Source organism: Equus asinus, chromosome 21 (genome assembly GCF_041296235.1).
Source record: "Equus asinus isolate D_3611 breed Donkey chromosome 21, EquAss-T2T_v2, whole genome shotgun sequence".
In the NCBI taxonomy this organism is placed as follows: domain Eukaryota; kingdom Metazoa; phylum Chordata; class Mammalia; order Perissodactyla; family Equidae; genus Equus; species Equus asinus.
This window is the reverse complement of record NC_091810.1, coordinates 47,541,893-47,567,928: the sequence shown is the minus strand read 5'-3', so window position 1 is coordinate 47,567,928 and position 26,036 is coordinate 47,541,893. Positions and strand designations below refer to the sequence as shown.

The window sequence follows — 26,036 nt, the reverse complement described above, 5'->3', positions numbered from 1 at the left end:
CCTGGAGGTGTCAGGGCTAGGGTGTCCCACTCTGCATTTGAGCACACAGAGACTTAGGATGAAAGGCCTTCCCTGGGTCACTCATGGAGTCAGAGGCTGAGCTGGCAGCTAGACCTTGGGCCGGGCCATCCACCCCCAACGTGGCCTCCTAGATGCACCCTGCCTCCAGCCGGCTGCTGAGGGCCCTGGCTGGATAAACCTTTCAGGCTTACCCCTCCTTCTCTCTTTCCCTGAAGGGTTCATTTTTACCCCTTTTCACTTGGTTTAATTGGAGGGGGTTCCTGAACTCTAAGGTTGGCCAGGCAGGCAGACAAGTAGAGTCCTGGAGTGACTTCTCCCCACCAGGCGATAAGTCTCTCATTACCGATGAGTGGAAGGCTCATTTCAGAGCTCGTGGTGAGAGCCGGGCGGGTGCTATAAATAGCCATGTTGTGAAGGTTGGCGGGTGAGCAGTGACAGGGCAGGGGCCTCACAGTCATCTTAGTGGGTAATTGCACTCCATCACAAGCAAGGGGGATGGGCTCGGGAGCAAGATGCTCTTGACCCCTTTCTGATTGTTCCTGCCTGCCTCAGCACAGCTCTGGCATATTTCTGTGCCCTCTTCCACACACATTGGGGGATGGGGAGCTTTGGGTTCTGTGTCCAGGCTGAGGGGAATGGAGTGTCTGTCTCAGAACTTGGGGTCCCATAAGCTGGTACTTCAGCCCACTGGGGAGTTGGGATAATGTCCAGTGTTAGACCTGCTTGTCCTGCTTGCCCTTCCAGTCTAGGGTCTGCCTCCTCCCCCTTGGCTGAAACTATGGGCCCAGGTGCGAGAAGGGATGGGAACCAACCACATCTGATAGTCTTAGAGGTTGGTGTAGACCTGAATTAGCAGGGGGATGATAGTGGAAGAGGGATTTAGCTGGCCTGGAGCCCCTGTCCAGGCTTCTTCAGTAACATGTCTGCAAGGGCAGGGTCAGGGGCACTGACCTCTCCTGATATCTATGGGTCAGTCAGCGTTGTTTGGGGTGCAGAGGAAGTCACAATCAGGGGATCCTGGGATGGAAAGTCTGGCAGATCAGACCTTGCCTTGGCTTGGGTGCCTGGGGCCATAGTTCATGGGGTCCCTGTCCTCGAGTAGTCCAGGGTGCTAAGCTTCATGGTTGCATGAGACCAGGGCTTTCTGGAACAGCCTTTTGGTCCCAGACATACACATAGGATTAGCAATGCCAGGCTCCTGGGTTCTTTTAGTACCTGTCCTAGGGTGTTGTCCCAAGGACTTCTGAGTCCTCAGACCACTGCCACCTAGAATGTGGGGCCCTTCCCTTAGGGTGCTCTATGTGTGCCTCCCTCCTTGAGGGAGATTGGGGTAGGAGGCAAAGCCAGCCCCCAGGAAGGGAATAAACAATAGACAGTTCCTGGGACCACTCAGGGACAAGTGGGTCAGAGGCCCTATAGGGCTCGTTCTACCTTTTGCCACTCTGACAAGGAACGGAAGCTGTGTGCCCACCCTCGACTGGAGATCTACCAGCAAGACCAGATCTATTTCATGTGCCCACTGGCACGGCAGGGAGACTTCTATGTGCCTGAGATGAAGGAGACAGAGCGGAAAAGCCGGATGCCTGCGGAGGCCAGTGATGCCCAGATGGATGGCACAGGTATGTAGGGATGGGAGAATCAGGGTGGGGCCCTGCCTGGAGTCCTTCTCTCTGGACTTGCTGGGTATGGTTGAGGAGGCTTCTCCCTGGCTGAGTTGGCACTGTGGGTGTCCAGGCTAAGCTTGGCAGAGATGGAGGAAGGAGACCTGCCTACCCCAGGCCCCACATGCAGATGCCTATTCCAGACGTGTGAATCCATGTAGATGTAGATTCACGCATATTACCCCTGGCAATACAGATACAAAGACCATGTCCAGATCCCCCTCAGATGCAACAGGAGTACCCTTGGAAACACAGATCACAGACAGCTTCCACGTGCTCGTGGGAGGGGGCTGAGGCTTCACAGGAAAGGTGTCACTTGGGTTGGGCTCATCAGGAAATAAGATTGGCACTGGATCTGGAAGGTAAAGAGGGAACAAGATGTTTTCCAGTATGGGGCCCTGCCCAGAACCAGCTGCTTTTGCCCTGCCAGAGAGCAACCAGGGAGCTTGCAGAGGGGAGCCAGATTAGGGCCCTTCCACCAGTGCAGCTTTCATACCCCAGGGCCAGGCCAGTTGCTTGCCTGCTCTGAGCCCACCCCCCTGCCATGACCTCTTGTGACCCTAGGCTGTCCCCAAGGATGAGGGGGCCTTCTGGTAACATCCCAAGTAGTCCAAAGGGGTCCAACCCTTGGCCCTGCTGGTGAAGCCTTGTGTGACTCTGGAAGTCCATGACCTGTGGGAGTGGTACAGGGCTGGGAGGAAAGCGGCTGTCCCTCTTCACCTCCTTTAGGAAGCTCCCTCTGTCCATCCAGTCTTCAACAGTCAAGGTCACGCTAGAGAAGCATGTGTTGGCAGGGGCAGGGGGGTACTGGGAGGCAGTCTCCACTCCCTAGGGGCCATGTCTAACACAGTTAACTTCATCTGCCACTTAATTACCTCCATGGAGCACTGTTCCCACCCGCCTGGTAGTGCCCGGCAGACACTCTTCAGCGCCTGTACTGTGGGTACAGGACGTGGCACAAGGTCAGCAGGCCCAGGCAGTCCCCTGGGCAGGAATGGGAAATGCTGTGACCTTCCTTCAACCTCTCTCTGCTGCCTGCGTCCCCCTCCATGGACCACCCACCCAACTTCCCTCCCAAACACTGCCTGCCAGAGGTGTTGAAGGACTGCTTGGCATCCACTACAGCTGGCTGCAGCTGAAGCTCCCACGCCCCCAGCTCTTTGGCCTGTCCTTCCCAGCAGCCTGCCTGCCCAGTCCCTGTTGGGCGGAGGGGTCTGCCCACCTCTGACAGGGTCTGCTCTGACACCCAGGGTGGACTCCGGGTGTCTGCCTGCCAGGTGCATGTCACTTGTGTGGCAGTGTGTGGTGGGCGCCTGTCTACCCAAGGCTTGGCCTGACCCTGCCTGCCTCCCCGCTGAGGCCCCTCTTGGGCTGGGAGGTGAAAGGGGATGATTAGCTGCCTTGTGCCTGTTATTACATTGATGTATTATTTAGCTCCAGAGAGGCGATGAATATTTGATCTCTTTGCACTGGCTGTGGGCAGTGGAGGAGGGAGGGACTGGGGTGATGGTGGCAGCTTCATTCCCTGCCCCAGCAGTCCTGGGATTTAGGTGCTGCCCTGCCTTGCTTGTCCTCTTCTGCCCTGGGACTCAGGCCCAGGACTCTGGGACTTCCTCCTATGCAGACCTTGGTGGGGCTGGAGGGATGCCACTTCCCTGCTTTGGACTCCTTTGCCAGAAAGTGTCCACATGTCCCTAGGGGCTGTCCCCATCCCAGCCTGGTGGGCCCTGGCCTGAAGGGGCACCCCTGGGCTCCTTCCTCTGATCACTCCTAGCCCAGGAGCTGGGAGAGGGAGGAAGCAAGCAGGCAGATTCCCACAGCTGAGTCCCAAGAGAGCCAGTGATGGGTGGGTGGGTAGAACATGACAGTTAAAGGAGGCCAGGGAAAAACTATCCCCTTGCTATGTTCCTTTCAGGCCTGCAGCTCCTGGGGCACTGATCATTTAAGGAGCAAATGAGGGGCTGGAGTCCTGCCCCAGGATCAGAGGGAACTACGTATTACTCAGGGCATGGCTCGGCCTCTCCTTGAATGCCTCCACCCTGGGAGCCATGACTGGAGCCCCAGCGAGAAGAGAGCCCTGGGTCAACAGCCTGGCACTTCCAGAGCTCAACATACCTCTGCCAGTAGGACCCAGAGGACATCTTCTTGGGGCCAAGGGGATCCAGGGGGCAGACCCCAAATCCCTCCACCCCTGCCGTAGGCTCCAGCTGAGGCTCAGTAAAAGTTCCAGGCCAAGTCCAAATGCCAAGCAGTCCCCAGCTGCGCCTGGCTCAGGACTCTATCACCATGGAGACAGGATTTGGGGAAGCTGGCCCACCCTTCACCTTCTGTGATATTCAACAGCTGCCCCCCTCTGTCTCACACAGGAAGAGAGGCATATCAGCCTTCTCTCAGTCTGGATTCCTACACAGTGGGCCTGAGCTCTTTGCCCCTCATTGTCACCCCTCAACTGCTGTCAGTGCCTCTGATCTGGGGAGATGAATTGAGGAGTTGCTCCTGAATAGGGGAGATGAGGGGGCTGCTTGTCTGGTGGACATGTTGGGGGTCGAAGGAGCAGGCTGGGAGGGATCTGGACTCTCAGCCCAGCTCAGGACCATCTCAGGGCTCTCCAGCTGCCAGCAGAGTGCTCTCATGGTCCCCTCTGCTACTTTGTGGCTCAGGAACCACCATTGGTTGGGCAGGGTAAGGGCTCCTCTGGGGTGACCCAGGCACAGGGTAAGAAAGCCTCCAAGATGCTTCGTCCCAGCACCCTCCTCCTGTGCAACTGGTTGAGCATTTCTCAGGACTTCTCCAACCCACTCCTGCCCCAGCCTCCTCCTCAGATCAGGGCTCAGCCAGAAGCAAGGGCCAGCTGACTTCCTGGATATGGATGTTCCTTGGGGAGCCCTGCATGGGGGGAGGCGGGCAGGAGAGTAGGCCTCCTGGTCCATTTTTTCCATCCTCATGCCTTATGGGCAATGTTCTGTAGCTGGCCTTGTACAAACCTCTCTCCAAGCCTGAAATGGGCAGTGGAGGAGGGGACACTACTTGAGTCTCTTTGTTCTTCCCTCAGCTCCTCACCTCTGGGCTGAGTGGTCCTTAATGGACTGTTGGCGGGGGAGGGGGTTGGTGGGCAGCAGGCTTTGTGGGAGTGCAGGGAGCTGAGGCTAATTCGGGGTAAGGAGAGGAATGCACAGCAGGCTACCCTCCTTCCTTCCCTCCCCGCTCTCTCCCTCTGCCCTGTCAGTGCAGCCCCAATCAGGGCAGAGGGCAGAGGGCAGCTGGAATGAGCCTCCTGAGCCAGGGGCAGAGGGCAGCTGGAATGAGCCTCCTGAGCCAGGGGCAGCTTTATTATTCATGAGCACACTGTGTATGCTGAATTGATCGGATGGTGGTGGAGCTTCTGTCTTCTCCCAGAAGGAGGGGGCAGGGGTCTTAGCTAACCTGTGCTCCCTCTTCCTGGCCCAGGAGCTGACACGATGAGTGACACAAGTTCTGTAAGCCTGGAGGTGGGTCCTGGCAGCCGAGAGACTTCCGCTGCCACACTCTCCCCTGGGGTGAGCAGCCGTGGCTGGGACGACGGTGACACCCGCAGTGAGCACAGCTATAGCGAGTCGGGTGCCAGCGGCTCGTCCTTTGAGGAGCTGGACATGGAGGGTGACGGACCCCCGGGGGAGCCAAGGCTGAGCCCTGAGGCCGAGCCCCTGGGGACTGCCAAGTGGCCCTGGGAGCCTAGTACCCCTGAGAAGGGTGAGGAGTAACCCAAGGCCCACACCCTTGTGTGGTGTGCTTACTAAGGAACTGAGCAGATTCTCCAGCCCTCTTTCTCCTTCACCTCCCATGCCCAGGCTGGAGCCAGGGATCTCAGGGAGATCTGACTTCCACGGCCCTGGGCCTCTAGCCAAGCCTTCTCCTCATTGCCGGTTCAGCTCCCAGGGCCAAAGGAGCCAAGGACTGTTTTCTGCACCCAGCCCCCTGGGCTGCCACCCCTATTACATTTTTTTCAGATTTACATTGGAGCTTCCAGGACCCAGAATAAAGCAAATGATTTTGTTGTTTCACCTGGATTTGGGCTGTGCATTTGTTTGTTTGTTCCACCTTGGGGAGCCCTGTGCAGATAGGCGTGGAGTGGGCAGGATCACCCCAAGCCCAAGGAGAGGAGGGAATGTGGCTAGGTATCCTCGGGTTGGGGGAGGAAGGGTGTATTTGAGGCCCTGCCCTCCCTGCTCTGTGGCCTCAATTGACAGCTGCCCCTCCATTGCAGCAGCTCCAGGGACTCCCTCAGGCTGCATGAGAGCGGGCAGAGCAAGGCAAAGGGTGTGACAGCTGAGCATGGGGTGCCCTCCAGGGCTCAGGAGTGGGGAGCTCACAGCCTGCCTTTGTCTGCCTCCAAGGGATGCCTTTGTATCTGAGGCTCGAGTGTGCCTGTGCTCATGCTGCTATCTGCCCAGCAGGTGAGGACGTCTCTGCTGTGCTTGCCAGTGCTTGTGTGCCTGTATGTGTGTCTGTGTGCGCACATGCACATGCCTTTGGTTCAGTGTAACCATGGATGGTCTGCTGGTAGTGGTCCTGGGTGAGACTATGCCCATGTGGACATCAGGATGTGATTGTGGTTGGTCATGGCTGTATTTGTGTGGATGGCTATGTGGCTATGTGCACATGTTGCTGTACTTTATGTGTCTAACTTTATGAGCTTGTATTATTGGGATGTGAGGCTGGAAAGCTGGGATCTTTGTCCATATACAACTATCTGTGTGTGGCTATGTGTCACAGCTGGGTGAGCGTGATTGTGTGTTCATGTGTAAAGCTATGTGTTTTTCCTTGTGTCCATATGTAAAGCTATAGGTCTGTGCAGCCGTGTGACCATGAGTACAGCTCTTTATGTGTGGACATGTCCATGTGTACAGCTATATGTATGTGACTGTGTGTCCATTTGTACAGCTCTGTGTGTGTGTCTACATGTAAAGCTATGTATTATGACTGTTTGAGTGTGCACGGCTGTGTGTGTGGTTGTTTACATGTATTGCTATGTGTGTGGCCATGTCCACATGTACAGTTCTATGGGTAAAGCTGGCCATATGTCTTTGTGTGCACAGCTGGGAGTGGTGGCTGCATAGCTGGGTGTGTACCTGCGTGTCCGTGTGCTGCAGTGGGACTGTGCAGCCCACCTGCTACTGGCCACATAATGGGCCTCTCGGGCTGACTTTGTTTAAAGCCCAGTTTCTTCTGTGAGGCTGCCTTGGTGAATGGGCTGGGATTGCTGGGCATCTCTTCTCTCCTCAGCACCCTGCTGCTGTCAACCCCTCTACTCCAGGGCCTCAGTCCATCACTCACCTGCTCCAGGGAACAGTTGCTCAGAGGCAGTGAGAGAGTGAGAGCAGCCAGAGCTGGAAGACAGCATGTCTGTCTCTCCAGCCTTGTCTGACAGCTGTGAACCCTCATTCTGCTGCCGCATTGCCTCCCGTTAGTGATGGAGTTTGTTTTTTTGAGTTTGATGTGTTTGTCTGTTTCACAGCTATTCTCTTTCCAGAGCAGTGGGTTATCGGGTTTCTGTGTCCAAGGAAAAAGCCTGTTCTTCCTCGGTGACACCTCCCCCAGCTGTCACATGCACATGTAGCTGTGTGTACCAAAGGGTCTTGGGCTTGGCATGTGTTCATTAGCATGTGTCTGAGCTGGCTTTGCCTCTCCTGATACCTGGGGAAGAACGGGCAGCACCAGGGGGACGTACGTAGGGATGCCATGCTCCTTAGCACTTGTTAGTGTCTGTGCATGCTGGGAGAAGATAGCACAGGCTGACAGGCTGTGGGGCTAAAGCTGGGTGTAGGCCCCCTCCTCAAATCCTTCACCACAGTCTGCTGCTACAGTTTATCTACCACTCCCTACCCAGAGGCGTCCTTCCCCATTGCTGCAGGAGGGAAGAAGAGTCAAGAGCATCTTCTCAGAGCTGTCCTCCCTCTGCTTGGACTCCAGCTCCTGCTCCCTCCTACGCAGCAGTCAGTTTCAGGAGCCTCTTCCCCAGCCCCCTCCTCTCCCAGCTCCCTCTGCCAGCCCCAGCATGTCCCTCAGGATTGACCCTAGTCCCTGACCCTGCAGCCCCCCACCCCGGGTTGATATCTCTTTACCATAAATATCCTTTGCATGTGAGAGTGGGGATTACTGGAGGGCAGGAGTGGGGGAGGTCAGGACTGGGTGTGCGTGGAAGAAGGTAGCAGATATACAGGTCATCTGAAGGAAGGAAGAGGAGGTCCCATCCTCCTCTGACCGCCCCCCCCCCCCCAGTCTCTTCTTCCTGGTGACTCAGGCCCCAACTCTTGCATGGGGCCAAAGACACATGACCCCGCCCCAGACCTGGCTTGTGGACTGAACTGCAGTCCATGGGTAGGGAGAGTGGATGTGAATAAAGGGACAGACTTGTCGCAGCAGGCTAAGCAGTCCACCTATCTCCCACGTGCCCCCTTACCTATCCCCCAGTGGCACCCTGTGACCCTAGGGCCAGCGCCGCCTCTCTCATAGGTGGGAATCCATAGCACTGTGCGCACCTCCCGGGGCTCAGTGACCTTCCAAGCCCTGTGCCCCATGCTAGCGGCTGCTCTCTGGAACGCAGTCAGACCGCGGGGTGGAGGGGGCTCCCTCAGGCTCCTGCTCCGGCTCAGAGCGGGAGTGTCGGAGGATTCAGCACCACGCGGCGGACAGCTCCAGGCCAGCGGCCCTGCGAAGAACCGGAGCCGGAGGCGCAGGGCGAGGAGCGGTGGAGTCTGGAGAGAGGAGGAGGCCCGGCTGGGAAAGGAAGATCGGGAGTGGGGAGGAACGGAGGAGGGGCTGGGGGCGGGCCGGGGCCGGGGGCGGGGCAGGCCGCGATTGAAAGCAGCGGGGCGAGCGGGCGGGCAGAGAGCGCAGAGCCGCTGAGCGAAGCGAGCGAGCGGGAGCTGGATCCCCGCGCCCCCGGCTCTTCTCCGTTTCTCTCCGCGCCAGAGCCGGGCGCGCCAGGTAGGGTAAGCCCGTGGTGCGGCGGCTACCGCCGACCTTATCGTTCCTGACCCCACGTCCCGAGTCCCACGGGCCCTCGAGTTGTGGGGCGCCTGGGCAGGGACGGGCCGGGGCGTCCAGACAGCGCTCGCCAGGAGCTCGGGGAAAGGGGAATACAGCTCCAGGAGTCCCGCCTTTCTTCCCCAGAGAACGCAAGCCCTGCATCGCTCTCCCTCTTTCCTCCTGCTCCTCTGTCCTTTGGTCCGTCTTTCTGTCTGTGCCTCTGTCTTTGTCTCACCCTCTCGGGCTCAATCTCTCCCTGCCTGGATTTTGTGGCCCAGGCTCCCGGGCTGCTTGCCTCTGGGGTTCTGTGTCTGTCCCAGCTTTGGTCCTGGCCGCCCCTGTGGGAGGTTCGTGGTCTTGACCACTGTGGGCCTCAGCCCCCATCTGAGTCCCCATCCGCATCTGTGTTGGTCTTCATGCTTGCCTCTCCTGTTTGCCTGGTTGAGCTGCTTCTTTCAGGATACCCGGAGGATCCCAATCCCCCTGCCTTGGCCCCAGAGGGAGATTAACCCTAGGGAGCTGAGGGGACAAAGTGAAGAGCCCCAGTCTCTGTGGCCAGGACATGGGGTCCTTGAACTAGTTGCTCCCCTTCTTCAGGCTTGGTTTTTCTCTCCTAGCCTGCCCAAGTCTGCATGATTGTGAGAGCCTGTGTGGAGTGGGTATCTGGGAGGGCAGCTGGGCACAAATGATGGGGTGCAGAGTGGAAGAGGGAGGGAGTGGTCTCTGAGGGCCAGGGAGGGGGTGGACAGGGCCTTGAGGCTTAGGAGGAGGAGATTGGAGATGGTGATTTTCTCTGCTTGGTTCTGAGCTGAAGAGAAAACAGAGGCAAAAATTCTTAAATAGCATTCTATGTAGAGCTAAGATGTCCAAAAGTCTCACCTTGAGCATTATTTTGAGATTTTGATCAGATGAACTTCCCCCCACCCCTGACACACACATACACTCACAGCTACTTTCCCTGTTGACTTAGGACCCGTGGCCGCTTTGGTGTCCCTCCCTGGGGCCAGCCTATCCACCTTGCTGTCTAACTCCCAGGGCCTAGAGTCTCTATTACTTCCTCAGTCAGGGGGTGTCTGGGGATGGCTTTTTAAGAACCAGAGGCTGGGAACCTTGGGAGCTCACTTGGGCTCCAGTCTCCCTTGGGGTTGGAGGCTACGCTTTAGAGACTCTTCCTTCCCTCTTCCCTGGTGGGTTCTAAGCCAGCAATGGCCCCTTTCTGGAAATCCAAGGCTCAAGATGGAGACTGGACCCCCAAGTTTGTAACTCTGACCTGGCCTCTGCTGCAAGGCTGTTGACCTTGGGGTTCTGGGAGGTTTGTTCAGTGTCTTGGACACTCTGATTCACAGTGGGATAGATGTTGGCTGCGTTCTGCTGACTTCTGTCTGGGCCTCTACTCTCTGCCTCCCTCTCTCTCTGCTGAGTTTGGGATGGGCACAGGGCCCATCTCCAGACCCAGAGCAGGGCAGGGCTGAGAGACAGGCCAAAGGAGTGTTCCAAGAGCTTCTCAGCCTAGTTAGTGACACCACCTCTCCTGAATCCTGAGTCCCTGGGAAAGGGGTTTGGGGGAGGTAGAATCAGGAGGGGTAGCTGCTCTCAGTTCCACTTCTCCCTGTCCGTTTGTTTGTCTGTCTCTCTCTGCAGGAGCTGGGTCCCTTCTCATCTCTCTTCCTGTCTGTCCTTTCCTGGTCCCTGTTTCCTCCTCTCTTTGCCTTTGCTGCTTCTACCTCATCTGCTGAAGGCATCTGCTGGGCCCATCCATCCCCTCTGGGGCCATGGGATCACTGCTTGCCCTCCTGGCACTGCTGCTGCTGTGGGGCGCTGTGGCTGAGGGCCCGGCCAAGAAGGTGCTGACCCTGGATGGGGACCTGGTGCTGGGTGGGCTGTTCCCGGTACACCAGAAGGGGGGCTCAGCAGAGGAGTGTGGTCCTGTCAATGAGCATCGTGGCATCCAGCGCTTGGAGGCCATGCTTTTTGCACTGGACCGCATCAACAGCGACCCCCGCCTGCTGCCAGGCGTGCGCCTGGGTGCGCACATACTCGACAGCTGCTCCAAGGACACACACGCGCTGGAGCAGGCACTTGACTTCGTGCGTGCCTCGCTCAGCCGTGGCGCCGATGGTTCACGCCACATCTGCCCCGATGGCTCTTATGCCACCCATGGTGATGCTCCTACGGCCATCACTGGTGTCATTGGCGGCTCCTACAGTGACGTCTCCATCCAGGTACATGGGAGCTGCCCAAATGGGGGCTGTGGAGGGAGGCTGGAGGTGGGGACCTGGAATTCCCACAGAGCAGGGTCTCTGGGATGCCATGCATTGCAAGAGAAATTAGAAGCTTCCTTTGAGTAGCTTTTTACAGAAGACTAAGACAGTGCCCCTGTCACATAATGGGGGTCAACTTTTAGAGACTGTGCAAGGAAAGCATCCCACTTCCAACACAGACACACAGGCACACACACCACACACACACCTGATGTTAAACAGCTCTGAGAAGCTTAATAGCCAGGCCTCTTGAGCCAGAACTCCAGGTTTGAATCCAGGCTCCCTTAGTTACTGTATGACTCTGGGCACTATTTCTCTCTTCTGTGCTTCAGTTTCCTCCTTAAAAGGACTCCAACACTTGCTACTTCTAGGGTTGTGTGGAAATTTAATGGTAATACATGAAAAGCATATATCAGGGGCCTCACAACTCGTAAGGGCATAATCAAAATTAGCAGCTATTATTGTTAACCCATTTTATAGATGAGGAAACTGAGACTTGGAGAGAGGCAGGCCACAAGTCAAGGCACCTGCAAAGTGGAGATGTGAACCTAGGGCTTTTGGCCAAGGGCCTCCAGGTCTGTCAGATCATTTCTCCATGGATTGGAAAGGGGTGGAAAATAGGAGCACCCCAGAGAAGAGAAACAGGGGTGGAGGACTCAGGAGGAAGAGAAGCAGAATGCGTATGGGAGGGTCCCCTAGGGTCTCCAGGGGCTGCAAGATTTGAAGGGGTGGGAAGGTAAGGAAACCAGGCCCTCCCTTCTCCTGTTCTCCCACAATGGGTCAGCAAGAGGATACTGGCCCAGCTGATGTCCCTGGGCATGCCTGGCTCCTTTAGCCCAGATAGGATCCTCCTGCTACCTGACTGGGCCCCACCTCTCACCTAGACACTTACCAGCCTGGTGCCCAGCATAGGCTGCTAGAAGATGAGTCCAGAACTGGGATCAGGGTTGGGGGTTGCCAGGAGGGCTTTGACTGGGGCCTCAGCTTCCATCAGGAGGCTGGCTGAGGGCATTGCCATCAGAGGCAGTGCCAGGACCCCTGACCTGAAATGTTTGTTCAGGAGAAATGAAGCAGGAATCTGAACCATGGAGTCAGCTTCTGGCCTGGAGTCGGGGAGGCCTGCTCATCCCCCTACTGCGGGGAGTGAATTATTAGTCCTGCTAGTCCCAGCAACTGGAGGTGGCCAGTAGTGGCTTGGATAGGTGTGGCTGTGCCTGCACCCACATCTGCAGCCCTGGCTGGGGGCAGGGATGAGCGGGCAGCCTCCCACTTGATGATGTCTTTAGGGGCCTCTAGGGTGCTCTCCAGCAACCCGCTCTCCACAATTCTCTTCAGGGCCTCATGCATTCATCTCTAGGAGCCCAGTTACCTCCCTTTCACCCCAAGTTGCCTGCCTCTTATAGCAGGGCCTACACCTCAAGGTCGGTCTGCCTTTTCCTTGTCTGGGTCAAAACAAGGCCCAGCCCTTAATCCTTAGGCTACACCTGCCTGTTAATGATTCTGTCTCATTTCTGTCCCTTCTCTCTTGCCCAAATTCCTTTCAGCTTCCATATGCCAGGTACTGTGGTCTCTCGCGCATCATCATTTTTATCTTCTCAGCAGCCTTGTAAGGCAGGAATGAGAAACTGAGGCTCAAGAGGGTTTGCTAACTTGCCTAGGGACACAGAGTTGAAGGTAGGGGAGAAGAGGGCATTGAGACTGTCTGCATAAGAGCCCATGTCTCAGTTGAAAATACAGGACCTAGCGACCTCCTGTGGAGCCTGGACCATGCCCTGCTCTCACCTACTCACCATCCCACCGGGTCCTTGGCTGGACCCTACTCTTGGGGACAGGCCCCGGGACCTAAGGATGGGAGATGGGCTACCAGGCAGCCAGTGGTAAGCAGGAAGCCTTGTTTATTTCAGGCTCAGGCATCCAACAGAGACCAACCCTTGGGCTCTCAGGGCTGTGGGTGCCCTCAGATCTGAGTCTTCCTTCCTGCGGGAGCCTTTTCCTTCTTTTTCCATTATTCCATAGGATTGACTCTGGGAAAGGGTTCCCGCCCCAAACAGGTAGAGAGCTTAAGAGCCCTGAGCATCCCAGATGCCGTCTAGTGCCTCCCTCTCCCCTATGCAGCTAAGTGCCAACCTTGCTCCACCCTAGGACTTGGGTCTGCTCTTGGCTCCCTACTTCTCCTACTCCCATGTGTCTGACAGGCACAGCAGAGGAGTTCAGGTGTGGCTCAGGCCCTGGTGCCTCAGCCCTGGGTCTTCTCTCTCCCAGTCCTTGGAAAGGGGTAGAAAGCTCCCTGCCCCCAAGAGGAAGACACATCAAGATAGGATATAGGTCTTTTGGGAGACAGAGACCTCAGGGCTGACCATGTGGACGCTGGATTCCAATGTCAGATAGCTGTGGGGGACACAAGTGTTTGACTTGGTGTCTGATCTTTGCCCTTTCTACCCCTCCCCCAGGTGGCCAATCTCCTGCGGCTATTTCAGATTCCACAGATCAGCTATGCCTCCACCAGTGCCAAGCTGAGTGACAAGACCCGCTATGACTACTTTGCCCGCACAGTGCCCCCTGACTTCTTCCAAGCCAAGGCCATGGCCGAGATTCTCCGCTTCTTTAACTGGACCTATGTGTCCACCGTAGCATCTGAGGGTGACTATGGTGAAACAGGCATTGAAGCCTTTGAGCTAGAGGCCCGCGCCCGCAACATCTGCGTGGCCACCTCAGAGAAGGTGGGCCGCGCCATGAACCGTGCGGCTTTCGAGGGTGTGGTGCGAGCCCTGCTGCAGAAGCCCAGTGCCCGCGTGGCCGTCCTGTTCACCCGTTCCGAGGATGCCCGCGAGCTCCTTGCTGCCACCCAGCGCCTCAATGCCAGCTTCACCTGGGTGGCCAGTGATGGCTGGGGGGCCCTGGAGAGCGTGGTGGCAGGCAGTGAGGGGGCTGCTGAGGGTGCCATCACCATCGAGCTGGCCTCCTATCCCATCAGTGACTTTGCCTCCTACTTCCGGAGCCTGGACCCCTGGAACAACAGCCGGAACCCCTGGTTCCGTGAGTTCTGGGAGCAGAGGTTCCGCTGCAGCTTCCGGCAACGAGACTGTGCAGCCCACTCGCTTCAGGCCGTGCCCTTTGAGCAAGAGTCCAAGATCATGTTTGTGGTTAATGCAGTATATGCCATGGCCCATGCACTGCACAACATGCACCGAGCCCTCTGCCCCAACACCACCCGCCTCTGTGACGCAATGCAACCTGTCAACGGGCGCCGTCTCTACAAGGACTTCGTGCTCAATGTCAAGTTCGATGGTAATGGTGCTGGCCAGTGTCCACCAGGCTGCTGGCCTTCGGAGGGTGAGAGGGAGCAGGCCCTCAGGTTCCATGACTTGGCTAAGAAAACATAGCCTACAGCAAGTAAGGGGACTGGTGTCAGAGCCAGGACAAGGATGGCCAGGCAGAGAGGACTCCAACTGGAGCCAGGACTGAGGTTCCACTTTCTGAGACCCTTCCAGAGAGTAGACTCTGGCCTGGTCCTGCACTTTGAGGGTGTCTGGTTCCTGCCTGAGCCTTGTTCTCTCTTTCCTGTCTCTTTATTATGCAGGGAGTAGGAACCAGGGGTCCTCAAGCCAGTGCTCAGGCAGCAGAACATCAGTGAGAATAAGAATAAGGGTGGGTTGAGAGCGAACATCAGGATGACAATTTTCCGGGAAAATTTCTATTGCTAATCTCTTTTTTCCACTCGAGGTGGCCACAGTCTCTTCAAAGCAAAAGTTACTTTAATAAAAGTTCCAGCTTTAAGAAAAATGAATGCCTCAGAATCATCACTGTGCTTCAGGAAGCACATGGTGTGGTCTTTAGGTTTGTGGAGATGCCTTGGATTTAAGGTTGGGGTTCTATTTGGGGTTTAGGGTTGAAGTTTGTTGTAGCCTGTCATTTAGGAAAATGGTTGGGGATAAGGCCGGCTTTAGTGTTAGGTGAGGATCAGAAGGATGAGGAGTGGCCCCAGTTCTTGGTTTGGGTTCCATGTTAGGGTGAAGGTTGAGGTCACATCAGGATGACCCACCAATCCTACCCTCTCTTCCTTCCATCCCCACCCCAGCCCCCTTCCGCCCAGCTGACACCCACAGTGAAGTCCGCTTCGACCGCTTTGGTGATGGCATTGGTCGCTATAACATCTTCACCTATCTGCGGGCAGGCAGTGGGCACTATCGCTACCAGAAGGTGGGCTACTGGGCGGAAGGCCTGACCCTGGACACTAGCCTCATCCCATGGGCCTCGCCTTCAGCTGGCCCCCTGCCCGCCTCTCGCTGCAGTGAGCCCTGCCTCCAGAATGAGGTGAAGAGCGTGCAGCCAGGGGAGGTCTGCTGCTGGCTCTGCATCCCCTGCCAGCCCTACGAGTACCGGCTGGATGAGTTCACCTGTGCTGACTGTGGCCTGGGCTACTGGCCCAATGCCAGCCTGACTGGCTGCTTTGAGCTGCCCCAGGAGTATATCCGTTGGGGCGATGCCTGGGCCGTGGGACCTGTCACCATCGCCTGCCTAGGCGCCCTGGCCACCCTTTTTGTGCTGGGTGTCTTTGTGCGGCACAATGCCACACCAGTGGTCAAGGCCTCAGGCCGGGAGCTCTGCTACATCCTGTTGGGTGGCGTCTTCCTCTGCTACTGCATGACCTTCATCTTTATTGCCAAGCCATCCACAGTGGTGTGCACCTTACGGCGCCTCGGTTTGGGCACCGCCTTCTCAGTCTGCTACTCAGCCCTGCTCACCAAGACCAACCGCATTGCACGCATCTTCGGTGGGGCCCGGGAGGGAGCCCAGCGGCCACGCTTCATCAGTCCCGCGTCGCAGGTGGCCATCTGCCTGGCACTTATCTCGGGCCAGCTGCTCATCGTGGCCACCTGGCTGGTGGTGGAGGCACCAGGCACAGGCAAGGAGACAGCCCCTGAGCGGCGGGAGGTGGTGACATTGCGCTGCAACCATCGCGATGCAAGCATGCTGGGCTCACTGGCCTACAACGTGCTCCTCATCGCGCTCTGCACGCTGTACGCCTTCAAGACCCGCAAATGCCCTGAGAACTTCAATGAGGCCAAGTTCATCGGCTTCACCATGTACACCACCTGCATCATCTGGCTGGCCTTCCTGCCCATCTTCTATGTCACCTCCAGTGACTACCGGGTGAGCCACCTGCTATAGAGGTTGGAGGGTGGGACACTGGACCTTCTGTTTCTGGTATCTCATTTAATCTTCTGATAACTCTGAGACTCCAACCGGTTAAATGCTCACCCAGGGGCACACAGCTTGTAGTGGCCCAGTTGGGACTGGACCCCAGGGGAAGATGGGAAAGCTGAGTGGGACCTGGGGAAATAGCCAGAGAGGTGGAGGAATTAGAGCTGAGAAGAAATTTCAGGACTCACATGTCATCCCCTAACCTGGGAGGAGATGAGGGTGCCAAAATAAGTCCAAATGAGCAGAGCCTCTGCCCTGCTCCACTGAGGGGTTGGCTGCAGAAGGGGACTGGCCTCTGCTCTGGGGAAGCTACTGGGCTAGCTGGGTGACGGACCAAAGAGCTAAGTCAGGAAATGCTGCTGACTCATTTAGGTTGACAAAAGGCCCCAGTGAGAGTGCAGAAGAGGGAGATGTGTATGCGGTGATGGTGGTGGTGGGGCGTGTGCATGTGTGTGTATATGTGTAGAGAATCAGGAAGGGCTTCTTGGAAGAGGAGTCCTTGAACTGGGCTCTGCAGAAGAGGCAGATTTGAATAGGTAGGGTGGAGGAGACTGGGGAGGGCAGCCAATACGAGGCTGATTAGAGCAGAGGGTATGCATTGGCCTCCCATGCTGAGGAGAGAAGGCATAAATGGTGGAAAGGCAGGTAGAAGTGAAGGTGGAAAGCTGGAATGTGAATGTGGCAGAGCTATTGAGCCACACAGCTCCAGAGGGTACCACGCTCTGATGCAGAGCTCTGCAGTATGGTGTGGTGCCCACTGAAGCCATGCAACTCTGACATTGAGAGATGAAACCAGGGAAGGCAGGAAAGATGGAACAAAGAGGGGCAGGAGATCTGGGGTGTAAGGTTGAAGAAGGTTAAAGCAGGTGAAAACTGTACCCTAGTTGGTGGCTTCCAAGCAAAGTTCCAACTGGCGCTGAGTGTCTCAATGGGTCTCCTCAGCTTCAAGGGGCAGTGGCTGCTTCAGATGGAGTGGTCAGAGAAGACCTCTCTGAGGAGGTGACAGATGAGCTGAGTTCTGAACGAGGAGAGGATCATCTTGGTGAATCCTCATGACTCTGGAGTAAACTCCATGGCTCTCCCCATTTTACAGATGAAGAAACGGAGACTCAGGGAGGTTCAATCGCTTGCCTATGTTCACTCAGCTTGGGAGTGTAGAGCAGGGTCTGAACTGACAATCTTAACAATTAAAGGAGCAGGAAAATCGAGACAAGAGCCCCTGCAAAGGCCCTTTCCCCCAGGACAGAGGTATGGTGTGCAGTGCTGGGGGTCAGGGACGGCTGGGCTTGGCTGCTCTTGCACCTGCTGGGCCACCTGCTTGGTAGTGGAGGCCGGGGCTGGGGAGGGACTCTGCTCTGATTCAGCCTGCATTTGCATATTATTTGCATTTGCATGCCAATCATAGGCAGCTAAGCACTCGGTTGGGACACACACACAGACCCATACAAGCATCCATGTGCACACACTTACCTGCGTGTATATGCATGCAGATACACACATACATGTATCCCCACATGCACACACACGTGCACACACACCAGCATGCCTGGTACACACGCAGATCTTCCCACCTACACACACATCCATACACATGCATCTACACTCACGTACACTTGCACACACTCACCACCCCTATGTACCCACACCCACACAGATATACACTCATTTACGTGCATGTACTCCATACCCGCACCTCTCCACACACACACACATTCCCATGCATACATGCACTCCTGCATGATCAACCCCCACAGCTGCAATTTTGGTCTCCCTGGAAGGATGGTCCACTGGGGCTGACGCTGGGACTGTGCCCAACCATCCTAGAAATTCTTTGGGGCTTGGCAAATGGACCAAGGCCCAGTGTTGGATGCTTACCCCATTTCCTACCCTGCAGCTCAGGCAGGGTGTCAGGCCTTTGGGCCAGACTCATCCTTGACCTCACCCATCGCAGGTGCAGACCACTACCATGTGTGTGTCAGTCAGCCTCAGCGGCTCTGTGGTCCTTGGCTGTCTCTTCGCACCCAAGCTGCACATCATCCTCTTCCAGCCACAGAAGAATGTGGTTAGCCACCGTGCGCCCACCAGCCGCTTTGGCAGCACCGCCGCCAGGGCCAGCTCCAGCCTTGGCCAAGGTCAGCATATACCATAAGCACCCCTTTCCGCCTGTGCCCTGCCCCCTCTCCCTGCCTCAGCTCCTCAGCATGGGGGCCACTCCTGGTTGCTGAGATTCCTTGACTAGGGGCAGACTGCTTCCTAGATGAGGCCGGACAGGAATGGCAGAGTGGATGAGAGCTTGTTTCCCCTGTTGCCTGCCCTCCATGGAGGACCTCGGCATTGGCCCCAACCTCTGGTTTCCTTTCCATAGGGTCTGGCTCCCAGTTTGTCCCCACTGTTTGCAATGGCCGTGAGGTGGTGGACTCAACAACATCATCGCTTTGAGGACCCCACACTCCTGCCCTGACTTGGCTGCTCCCTGGAACCCATTGCAGACCCACATCCAGGGCCAGGAGGAAGTTGGCTGGAACACTGCAATAACACCAACCCTTTTCCCACCCTCAGAGCCACTTACCTACCGTCTTGCTCCAACCCTTCAGAGTCAGAAGTCAGCGTCCTTGGCCCAGGAGCCTCCGCAACAGCTGCCAACTGCTCTTGCAGCGTGTCCCTTCCTTGCCAGGCCCAGGACTCGGAAGGGAGCAAGCCAGGGTCCACTCTGCCCTGGAACAGAGTGGCTGAGGACTTCAGGCCCCAACCCCCAATCAGCAAAGGTGCTTCCAGTCCTGCCCCTCCCTCCTCCTAGGACCTTTTTAATTTTTTATATAAGTTATTGTGGGATGAGAGGGGGATTGTTGTGGGGGCCATTCCTCCCCCTGCGCAGTAGTTTGTCCTGTGGTTTATTTTGTATTATCTGTAAATAAAGTGTCTTTATTAAAAAAAAAATCATTCCTTGCTCTTGATCCAGGGAGGCCCCTCATGCCTGCCACAGTCTCCCAAACTTGATTTTGCCAGTATTTGTTGACTCTGCTCTGTGCCTCCTGCTAGGACCTGGCAACCACCAAGACAGACCCAGCCCTGCCTGATGGGAGACAGAAAATGAATAAGCCATCCTTTCTTAAAAGGAGCCACTGCAGACTGGCCAAGGCACTACTGGGGTGAGGGCAGGAGGTTTAAATGGATACAAGCTCATCTGGCAGTCCAAGGAGGACCTGGATGGTGTGGAAAATGGGGCAGCTGACTGTGACCCCTGAGAACTGTGGGCTTTTCCATAGCTAGCATGCCTGGCACTTGGAGGAGCCTTGGTCAGCACAGAACCAGTCTGAGCATTTGGTATGGAGGGAACCAAGATGAGGCACAGGGCCAAACTTCGCCTGTTCACGTGGCACATACTAAGCCAGAAAGAGCTCGTGAGGAGGGAGAAAATGAAGGAGGCAGGGCAGAGGCTGGGCAGTTGGAGAGGTCAGCTGCTGTCTGGCTTGGTGAAGGTGGGAGAAGGGGGCTTTTCTCCAGTCCCTGGAGGAGCTCTGGCCCATGACTGTGTTGTGAAGCCCAGCGCCCCTTGAACATGCCCTGCATTTGCCGTCTGGGTCTTACCAGGAGAGGGTGCAGAGACACGGTCGCAGCCACTCAGCTCAGCCAGGCATCTGCTGCCCTCCAGTGGCCTAGGGGGCAGTGGGCACTGAACCCAAACAGGAGCATAAGAACCTGGAAGCTTCAGGGGAACCCCTAGACTGCCTATCTCAGAGAGACAAGGTCCTGGGTTGGGAGACAGGCAGGCCAGGGACATTTGTTATTTTTAAGTGAACTCATTTGCATCTACAGGTCAGTGAGGTTATGGAAATTTAGGTTATTAAAAAAATGAAAACAGGAAACTGGAAAAAGAAAATTGAAGGAATGGCTCTTCCTCTCCAGCCAATATTTGGGGTGTAGGGATGCCAAATAAAACACAGAATACCCAGTTAAATTTGAATGTCATATAAACAATGAATAATTTTTTAGTATAAGTGTATCCCATGCAATATTTGGGACATACTTATACTAAATATTTTTGTTGTTTATCTGACATTCAAATTTAACTGGGCATCCTATATTTTCATTTGCTAATTTTAGCAACCCTATTGGGTTGTCAGTTCCAGATCCCTGGCCCCAAATGACCCAGGCCTGGATGCAGCCCCTAGCAGCTGGACACCAGGGCACTGCACCCCATGGGAACTGCAATGATGTTCCCTGCTTCCGGGGTGGCCTTTTCTGGGCCTTCGTACCAAACTGGACCCAGGGAACATTTGCCCACCCTCCAAGCCCCTGGACAGGCCAAGACAGGGCTCTGATCCCCTTGCACCTGAAAAGCAACCCTCCTTCGCATGGCTCAGGGGCAATTTCCTTAAAATGTAATAAGAATACTAATTTTTAAAAGGTAGTAATTAACATGTAATTAACAGCTAAAAAAGTACAAAAGGTATTCAGTGAAGAATCTTCTTCTATCCCTGCCACACATCTATGGGGAGGGATCCAGAGGTCTGGGGGTCGGGAGAGAGGGCAGGAGGTAGGTGAAGAATCCCTAAGGGCCAGTCCTCTTGTCTGTCAGCCACATCTTTTTCCTTCTGCTGGCCTCATTCTCCCTCCCTTGCCATCCCTACTCTACCCCGTCCCCAACAGTGTTGTAGGTGGAGAATCTCTTGGCCTTCACTCCTCAAATCTCAATCCTCATCACGTATTACTAAGATCAGGCCCCTCCAGCTCCCCTTGCCCCCAGTTCTTCTCCTAGTCCTGAGTGGCCTGAGTTTATGTCTTTGCTCTCCTCTCCAATACCACATCCATGTCTCTGACACAAAGCCTGATCCCTCTGCCTGGGAAGGGGGTGGGGCTCAGGGGTCCCTGCTGGGCTGACCTTGCTTATGTGAGACTTGGAGTCCTCAAAAGAGACCCCTGCCCTTTCTGGAGACCGAAGAGCAGAGATGCCAAGCATTCGAGGTTCTCTCCCACCCTAGGGAGCTGCCCATCCTGGTGAATTGAATGTCTTTGAGCATAATCCCCAGGGTTAACTTGAAAGTAAAACAGCTAGTTACCTTACCAGCAAAATTAGTTTATTCAGGAATAGCCAGAGGAATTGCAATTCAGGAATGCAAGCTATGGTGGACCAGAAGCAAATGCAGAGAACAAAGGAAAGGAGCTTGCTTTTATAGAGAAAGGGGGAGGGGGGCGGAATTGGGAAAGGCTGTTCTAAACAAAAGTTCATTGGAGGAAATTAAGAGTTCAGGATGGCTACAGCTTCTCATTGGCTGAGCTGTGGCATTTCTCATTGGCTGGGCTGTTGCTGGGCAAGAATATCTTTCTTCCTCCTACTGGAGTAGTAAAGTAGTTGCACTTCTACCCAAAATTGTAAAGTAAGCTGCAAAAGACTGCGTGTACATGAGAGCTCCTGCTACAGGGCTTCCTGACTCCATTTTAAATGTTTTCCTTTTATGTATTAATTTTTAAACGGGTTTGCCTTGCTTGGGTAGCCAGAGTTTACCCTGGGTCAGGGTTGTTTCTCCCGGTGGCTTTGTTCAAAGACCCTCCCACCCCACTTCCATCTTTTCACCTGTCCCTTGCACTGGTCCTGTGCAAACTACACAGTAGCCCTCAGCCTGTCTGGCTGGGCCTGGGCTTTCTCACTCAGCCATGAATCCCTGTGGCTTGGGTGAGGGTGGTTCAGGCCTCACCTACTCACTGCTCCCCCCGTCCTGGCATGGGGTCAGGAGGAGTGAGCTCTCTCCACCAGTAGACCCTTGAGATACAAAATCGCAATCCAATAAGAAGTCGGTGATGTATGGAGCAAAGGTTTTGGGAACAAGAAATGGAGCTGAAAGGATGGCATAGAGCCAGGAATAAGGTTCAAGCTCTTCCACATCCCTGAATCCTGTGGGAAACCATGCCCCAGAGCTACATTCATGCCAGAGCTCTCTCTCCATTCCTCCCATCCCACTCTGGCTGCTCTAGCCTCTTCTCCAGGTGTGGGGGCCATGGGAGGCAGAGGAGAAAGGAAGGGTCACTGAAGGTCTCAAATCCCTCGTCTGCACCCCAACCTTGTACAGCCAAAGGAAAGGAGCCTGCCACTCCTACCCTCCCTGGACCAGTGGGGCATTAAGCACTGAAGATGGAGGAGAGTGGCTAAATCTGGAGGAAGCACGGGAAGGAAAAAGGTGGAAGTTAAAGGGAAGTGAAAAGCTGGGAGGGCAAAAAGGAAGGGAGGAGGGAAATGGAGGAGACATGGGGGGAGACGTGGGAGCCAGGAAGAGGAGCAGGAGGAAGAAAGTAAAACATGGAAGCTTTGAACCCTGAGCGCTCTTGCCAAGATGTCAGGTTTTTGGATTTTTGGTTTTTTTTAAAGAAAAATTACTTTGTTCTTTCCATGAAAACAATATATCCTCCCTATAAACAGTTTAAGCATTGCAAAAAAGTAGAAAAAGAAAAGTGTTACCCCAAGTTTCATCATTCAAATATAACCATCATTAACATTTCTGGTACAGCATCCTAGACTTATTTCTATGCATTTTTACAGATAGAAGGAGAAATAGAAATACTTTCATAAAAATGGGATCATGCCATATGTCTATTTTTTTTGGTGAAGATTTAATTTTACTTGATTCTAATTGAAGAAAATGAATCTGAAGTGAAACTGAAGAAATTCTTGAACTTCACATACATTTCTTCACCAAAAAAGATATTTTTTCTCCCTGAAAGTTCCCTGTAAGTTTAAGAAAAGAGACAGAAGTGGCATTTAGAGGTAAACATTCCTTTAGTCTCAGGGAATCTGATTCAAGCCCTGCCTGTCACACACTGCTTCTGGTCCTGGGGCTTGTTGACTGTCTAACCTGTCATTCACCGAATAGTACCCATACTCAACAGAGAGAGGCAGGCAGACGCCTTGAGGCGCCAGGTGGCTAGCAAGGTGTCTCAGCAGAGTGACCCGTGGCCCTGCAGCTTCTCTCTGCTCTTGTGGTGTGCACTCATGTTGGTTCCCGCAGGAAACCCGCAGGGATGGCAGCATAAGAAGCTGCGTCTGGGTCTCTGAGAGGGCCCTGGGCTGCTAGCTTCCTTGTTCTGCATGCTTTCTCCAAGCAAAATAAACTAGTGCTGAAACAGCCTCTTGTGTCTTCTGAGTTTGAGTCACAAAACCTGAAACTCACTCCAGTGGTCTTGCAGCCTCGTTATGTTTTTGTATTAACCATATTTTCATTGTAGACCATACTGATTGATTCCTTGTTGAGAAATTGTGAATATTAGCATTATTAGTAGTTTCACATTGGCCAGTTTTTTCACATTTAAATTCTGTTCTGTAGCAGTAATTTACTTCGTTTTTTAATGTTCATTCTATATCTAACGTATTCACTGGTCACTACCAGTCCTTTTACTTCAGCTTCTCCATTCCTGAGTTCTGACTTTTGATTTACTTTCAATCGTTGGCATTTTGTTAAGTAGTTTGTATTTTTCATGAAGGGCTCATGGTACCCATATCCTGAGTTATTTTATATTTGACAATACTCTTTCCCCCTTTTGCCGTGTATGTTATTACAAAAATTTGGCTTTATTAGTTTATTTTATCAAATTTTAATACAACTCATCTTAATAAAAAGATCCCCTTGCCTCCAATTATTACTTCTCCTTTTTATCATGAAAATGTTATTTACATATAAAACAGTAGAATACCTCCATGAACTGATTAGCCACCTTTAGAATTATCAACCTCTGGCCAATATTTCTTTCATATATACCCCCATTCTTTTCTTCCCATCTCCTCCAGGATTTTTGAAGTGTAAATTCGGGGTGATACTCTTATCCTTTTAATTACAATAGTATGTAGCATTTATTGAGCATTTTCCGTGTTCTGCACACTGTTACTATATATTTATGTTATTGTGAGTATTGTACTTAGATTATTTCATTTAATCCAATAGCCATATTAGATATATTCTATTAATATATCTATTATGCAGATATGAAATAATTTTTTATTGAAAAATACACACAGTTCATGGAGATAAATCTCAATGAATTTTTTCCACAAAGTGAATACACCATTTAAACATGATCCAGATTAGTGATAAACCTCTTGACTTTTTGCTTGAATAAATTATTGGCTGGTTTTAGTATTTTTGGATCCACGCTCTTTTAAAAAAAATAATTTTGTATTATTTTATTTTTATTATTATTTAAAAGTTTTAAACAGTTTTTGGTTTATAGGAAAATTGTAAAGATAGTACAGAGAGTTCCCACATATCCCACACCCAGATTCCTCCCTTATTGACATCTTATGTTAGTAAATTAATAACAAATAGTACATTTGTTACAATTAATGGACAAATATTGATACATTATTATTAACTAAAAATCCTTCGTTTATTCAGATATCCTAGTTTTTGCCTAACATCCTTTTCCTGTTCCAGGCTCCCACAGGATAGTTAGTCATCGTGTCTCCTTAGGCTCTTCTGGAGGAGGTCATTGAGAAGACTTGAACACCGGTCGACCCGAGAGCTCAAGTCAGGCAATCGGAGGCTCTTCCTTCACTCCTCTGTCCTTGGAATGTACATTCCGCCCACCATTCCCACAGTGGAAGCTCTTTTAAGGATGCAGCCTTGAGAGAGTAATGTGTTGTCGAGACCATCTGGCTGGTTTACATGACTGAACCCAGTTAAGGCCTCTAAGTAAACATCGTAGATTCTGGCAGGCAGGCACAGAGGTCTACTCCTCTGTGGCTGCCCAAGATAAACCTCGTAGGTTCCCTTGCTTGTTAAAACTGCCACCTCCCAATCTGGAGTGGTCTGCTTCTTTTCTTCAGTCTCTCCTTGTCTTCTGTGTATGGGGCCAGTTTGCCAACCAGTAGGCTCCTCTTTTAAAAATTTTTTTATATATCTCTTTTTCCCCCCAGTTTTATTAAAACATAATTGACATACATCACTGTATAAGTTTAAGGTGTACAGCATAATGGTTTGACTTACATATATTGTGAAATGATTACCACAGTAAGTTTAGTTAGCACACATCATCTCATATAGATACAATAGAAAGAAAAAGCGGGACCAGCCCATGGCCTGGTGGTTAAGGTTTTTGCACTCCACTTCAGCTGCCCGGGTTTGGTTCCCCAGCGCAGCCCTACACCACTCATCTGTGGCCATGCTGTGGCAGTGACCCACATACAAAATAGAGGAAGACTGGCACAGATGTTAGCTCAGGGACAATCTTCTTCAAGCAAAAAGAGGAAACTGGCAACAGATGTTAGCTCAGGGGCAATCTTCCTCACAAGAAAAAAAAGAAAAAAATTTGTTTTCCTTGTGATGAGAACTCTTACGATGTGCTCTCTTAACAACTTTCATATATACCAAGTAGAATGTTAACTACAGTGATCATGTTGTAAGTTACATCTCTAGTACTTATTTATTTACTTATTTTTTGGATTTGTTTTTTCTTTTTTTTAAAATTTTTTATTGAGTTAATGATAGGTTACAATCTTGTGAAATTTCAGTTGTACATTATTGTCTGTCAGTCATGTTGTAGGTGCAACCCTTCACCCTTTGTGCCCACCCCCCACCCTCCTGTCCCCTGGTAGCCACTAATCTGTTCTCTTTGTCCACATGTTTAAATTCCTCATATGAGTGGAGTCATACAGAGATTGTCCTTCTCTATCTGGCTTATTTCACTTAACATAATTCCCTCAAGGTCCATCCATGTTGTTGTGAATGGGACGATTTTATCCTTTTTTATGGCTGACTAGTATTCCATTGTGTGTGCGTGTGTGTGTGTGTGTGTGTATTTATCTTCTTTATCCAATCATCTGTTGATGGGCACTTAGGTTGCTTCCACGTCTTGGCTATTGTAAATAATGCTGCAATGAACATTGGGGTGCATG

The 26,036-nt window shown here is 53.1% G+C and overlaps 2 protein-coding genes across 12 annotated transcripts in view; both read left to right on the top strand.

Annotated features, from left to right (window-relative positions):
* LOC106830746 (RAD54 like 2) overlaps positions 1 to 5,729 on the top strand; it is a 159,053-nt gene extending 153,324 nt beyond the window's left edge. For 5 of the 11 annotated variants that reach the window (XM_070493518.1, XM_014840550.3, XM_044755001.2 and 2 more), the window contains 2 exons: positions 1,472 to 1,640; positions 5,130 to 5,729. In XM_070493518.1, the coding sequence (XP_070349619.1) occupies positions 1,472 to 1,640; positions 5,130 to 5,422 (462 nt within the window). In that variant the 3' untranslated portion in view covers positions 5,423 to 5,729. Of the gene's footprint in view, positions 1 to 1,471; positions 1,641 to 3,597 lie in introns of all 11 variants that reach the window. The other 6 variants (XM_014840549.3, XM_070493520.1, XM_070493522.1 and 3 more) reach the window with 2 other exon arrangements.
* A 2,814-nt stretch (positions 5,730 to 8,543) lies between these two features.
* GRM2 (glutamate metabotropic receptor 2) lies at positions 8,544 to 19,083 on the top strand. Its single transcript, XM_070493524.1, has 6 exons — positions 8,544 to 8,648; positions 10,332 to 10,912; positions 13,402 to 14,239; positions 15,030 to 16,105; positions 18,108 to 18,288; positions 18,522 to 19,083. Exons 2-6 carry the CDS (start codon positions 10,463 to 10,465, stop codon positions 18,593 to 18,595), a joined length of 2,619 nt encoding a protein of 872 aa, XP_070349625.1. The 5' UTR covers positions 8,544 to 8,648; positions 10,332 to 10,462; the 3' UTR covers positions 18,596 to 19,083.
* Positions 19,084 to 26,036: the final 6,953 nt, after the last annotated feature.

What these genes read in the sequence shown, in the direction of transcription:
- GRM2 (XM_070493524.1), top strand. Translation starts at nt 10,463, where the DNA reads ATGGGATCACTGCTTGCCCTCCTGGCACTGCTGCTGCTGTGGGGCGCT. An exon ending in ACAGTGACGTCTCCATCCAG is followed by an intron (nt 10,913 to 13,401) that starts GTACATGGGAGC and finishes CCCCTCCCCCAG; the next exon opens with GTGGCCAATCTCCTGCGGCT. An exon ending in TCACCTCCAGTGACTACCGG is followed by an intron (nt 16,106 to 18,107) that starts GTGAGCCACCTG and finishes CACCCATCGCAG; the next exon opens with GTGCAGACCACTACCATGTG.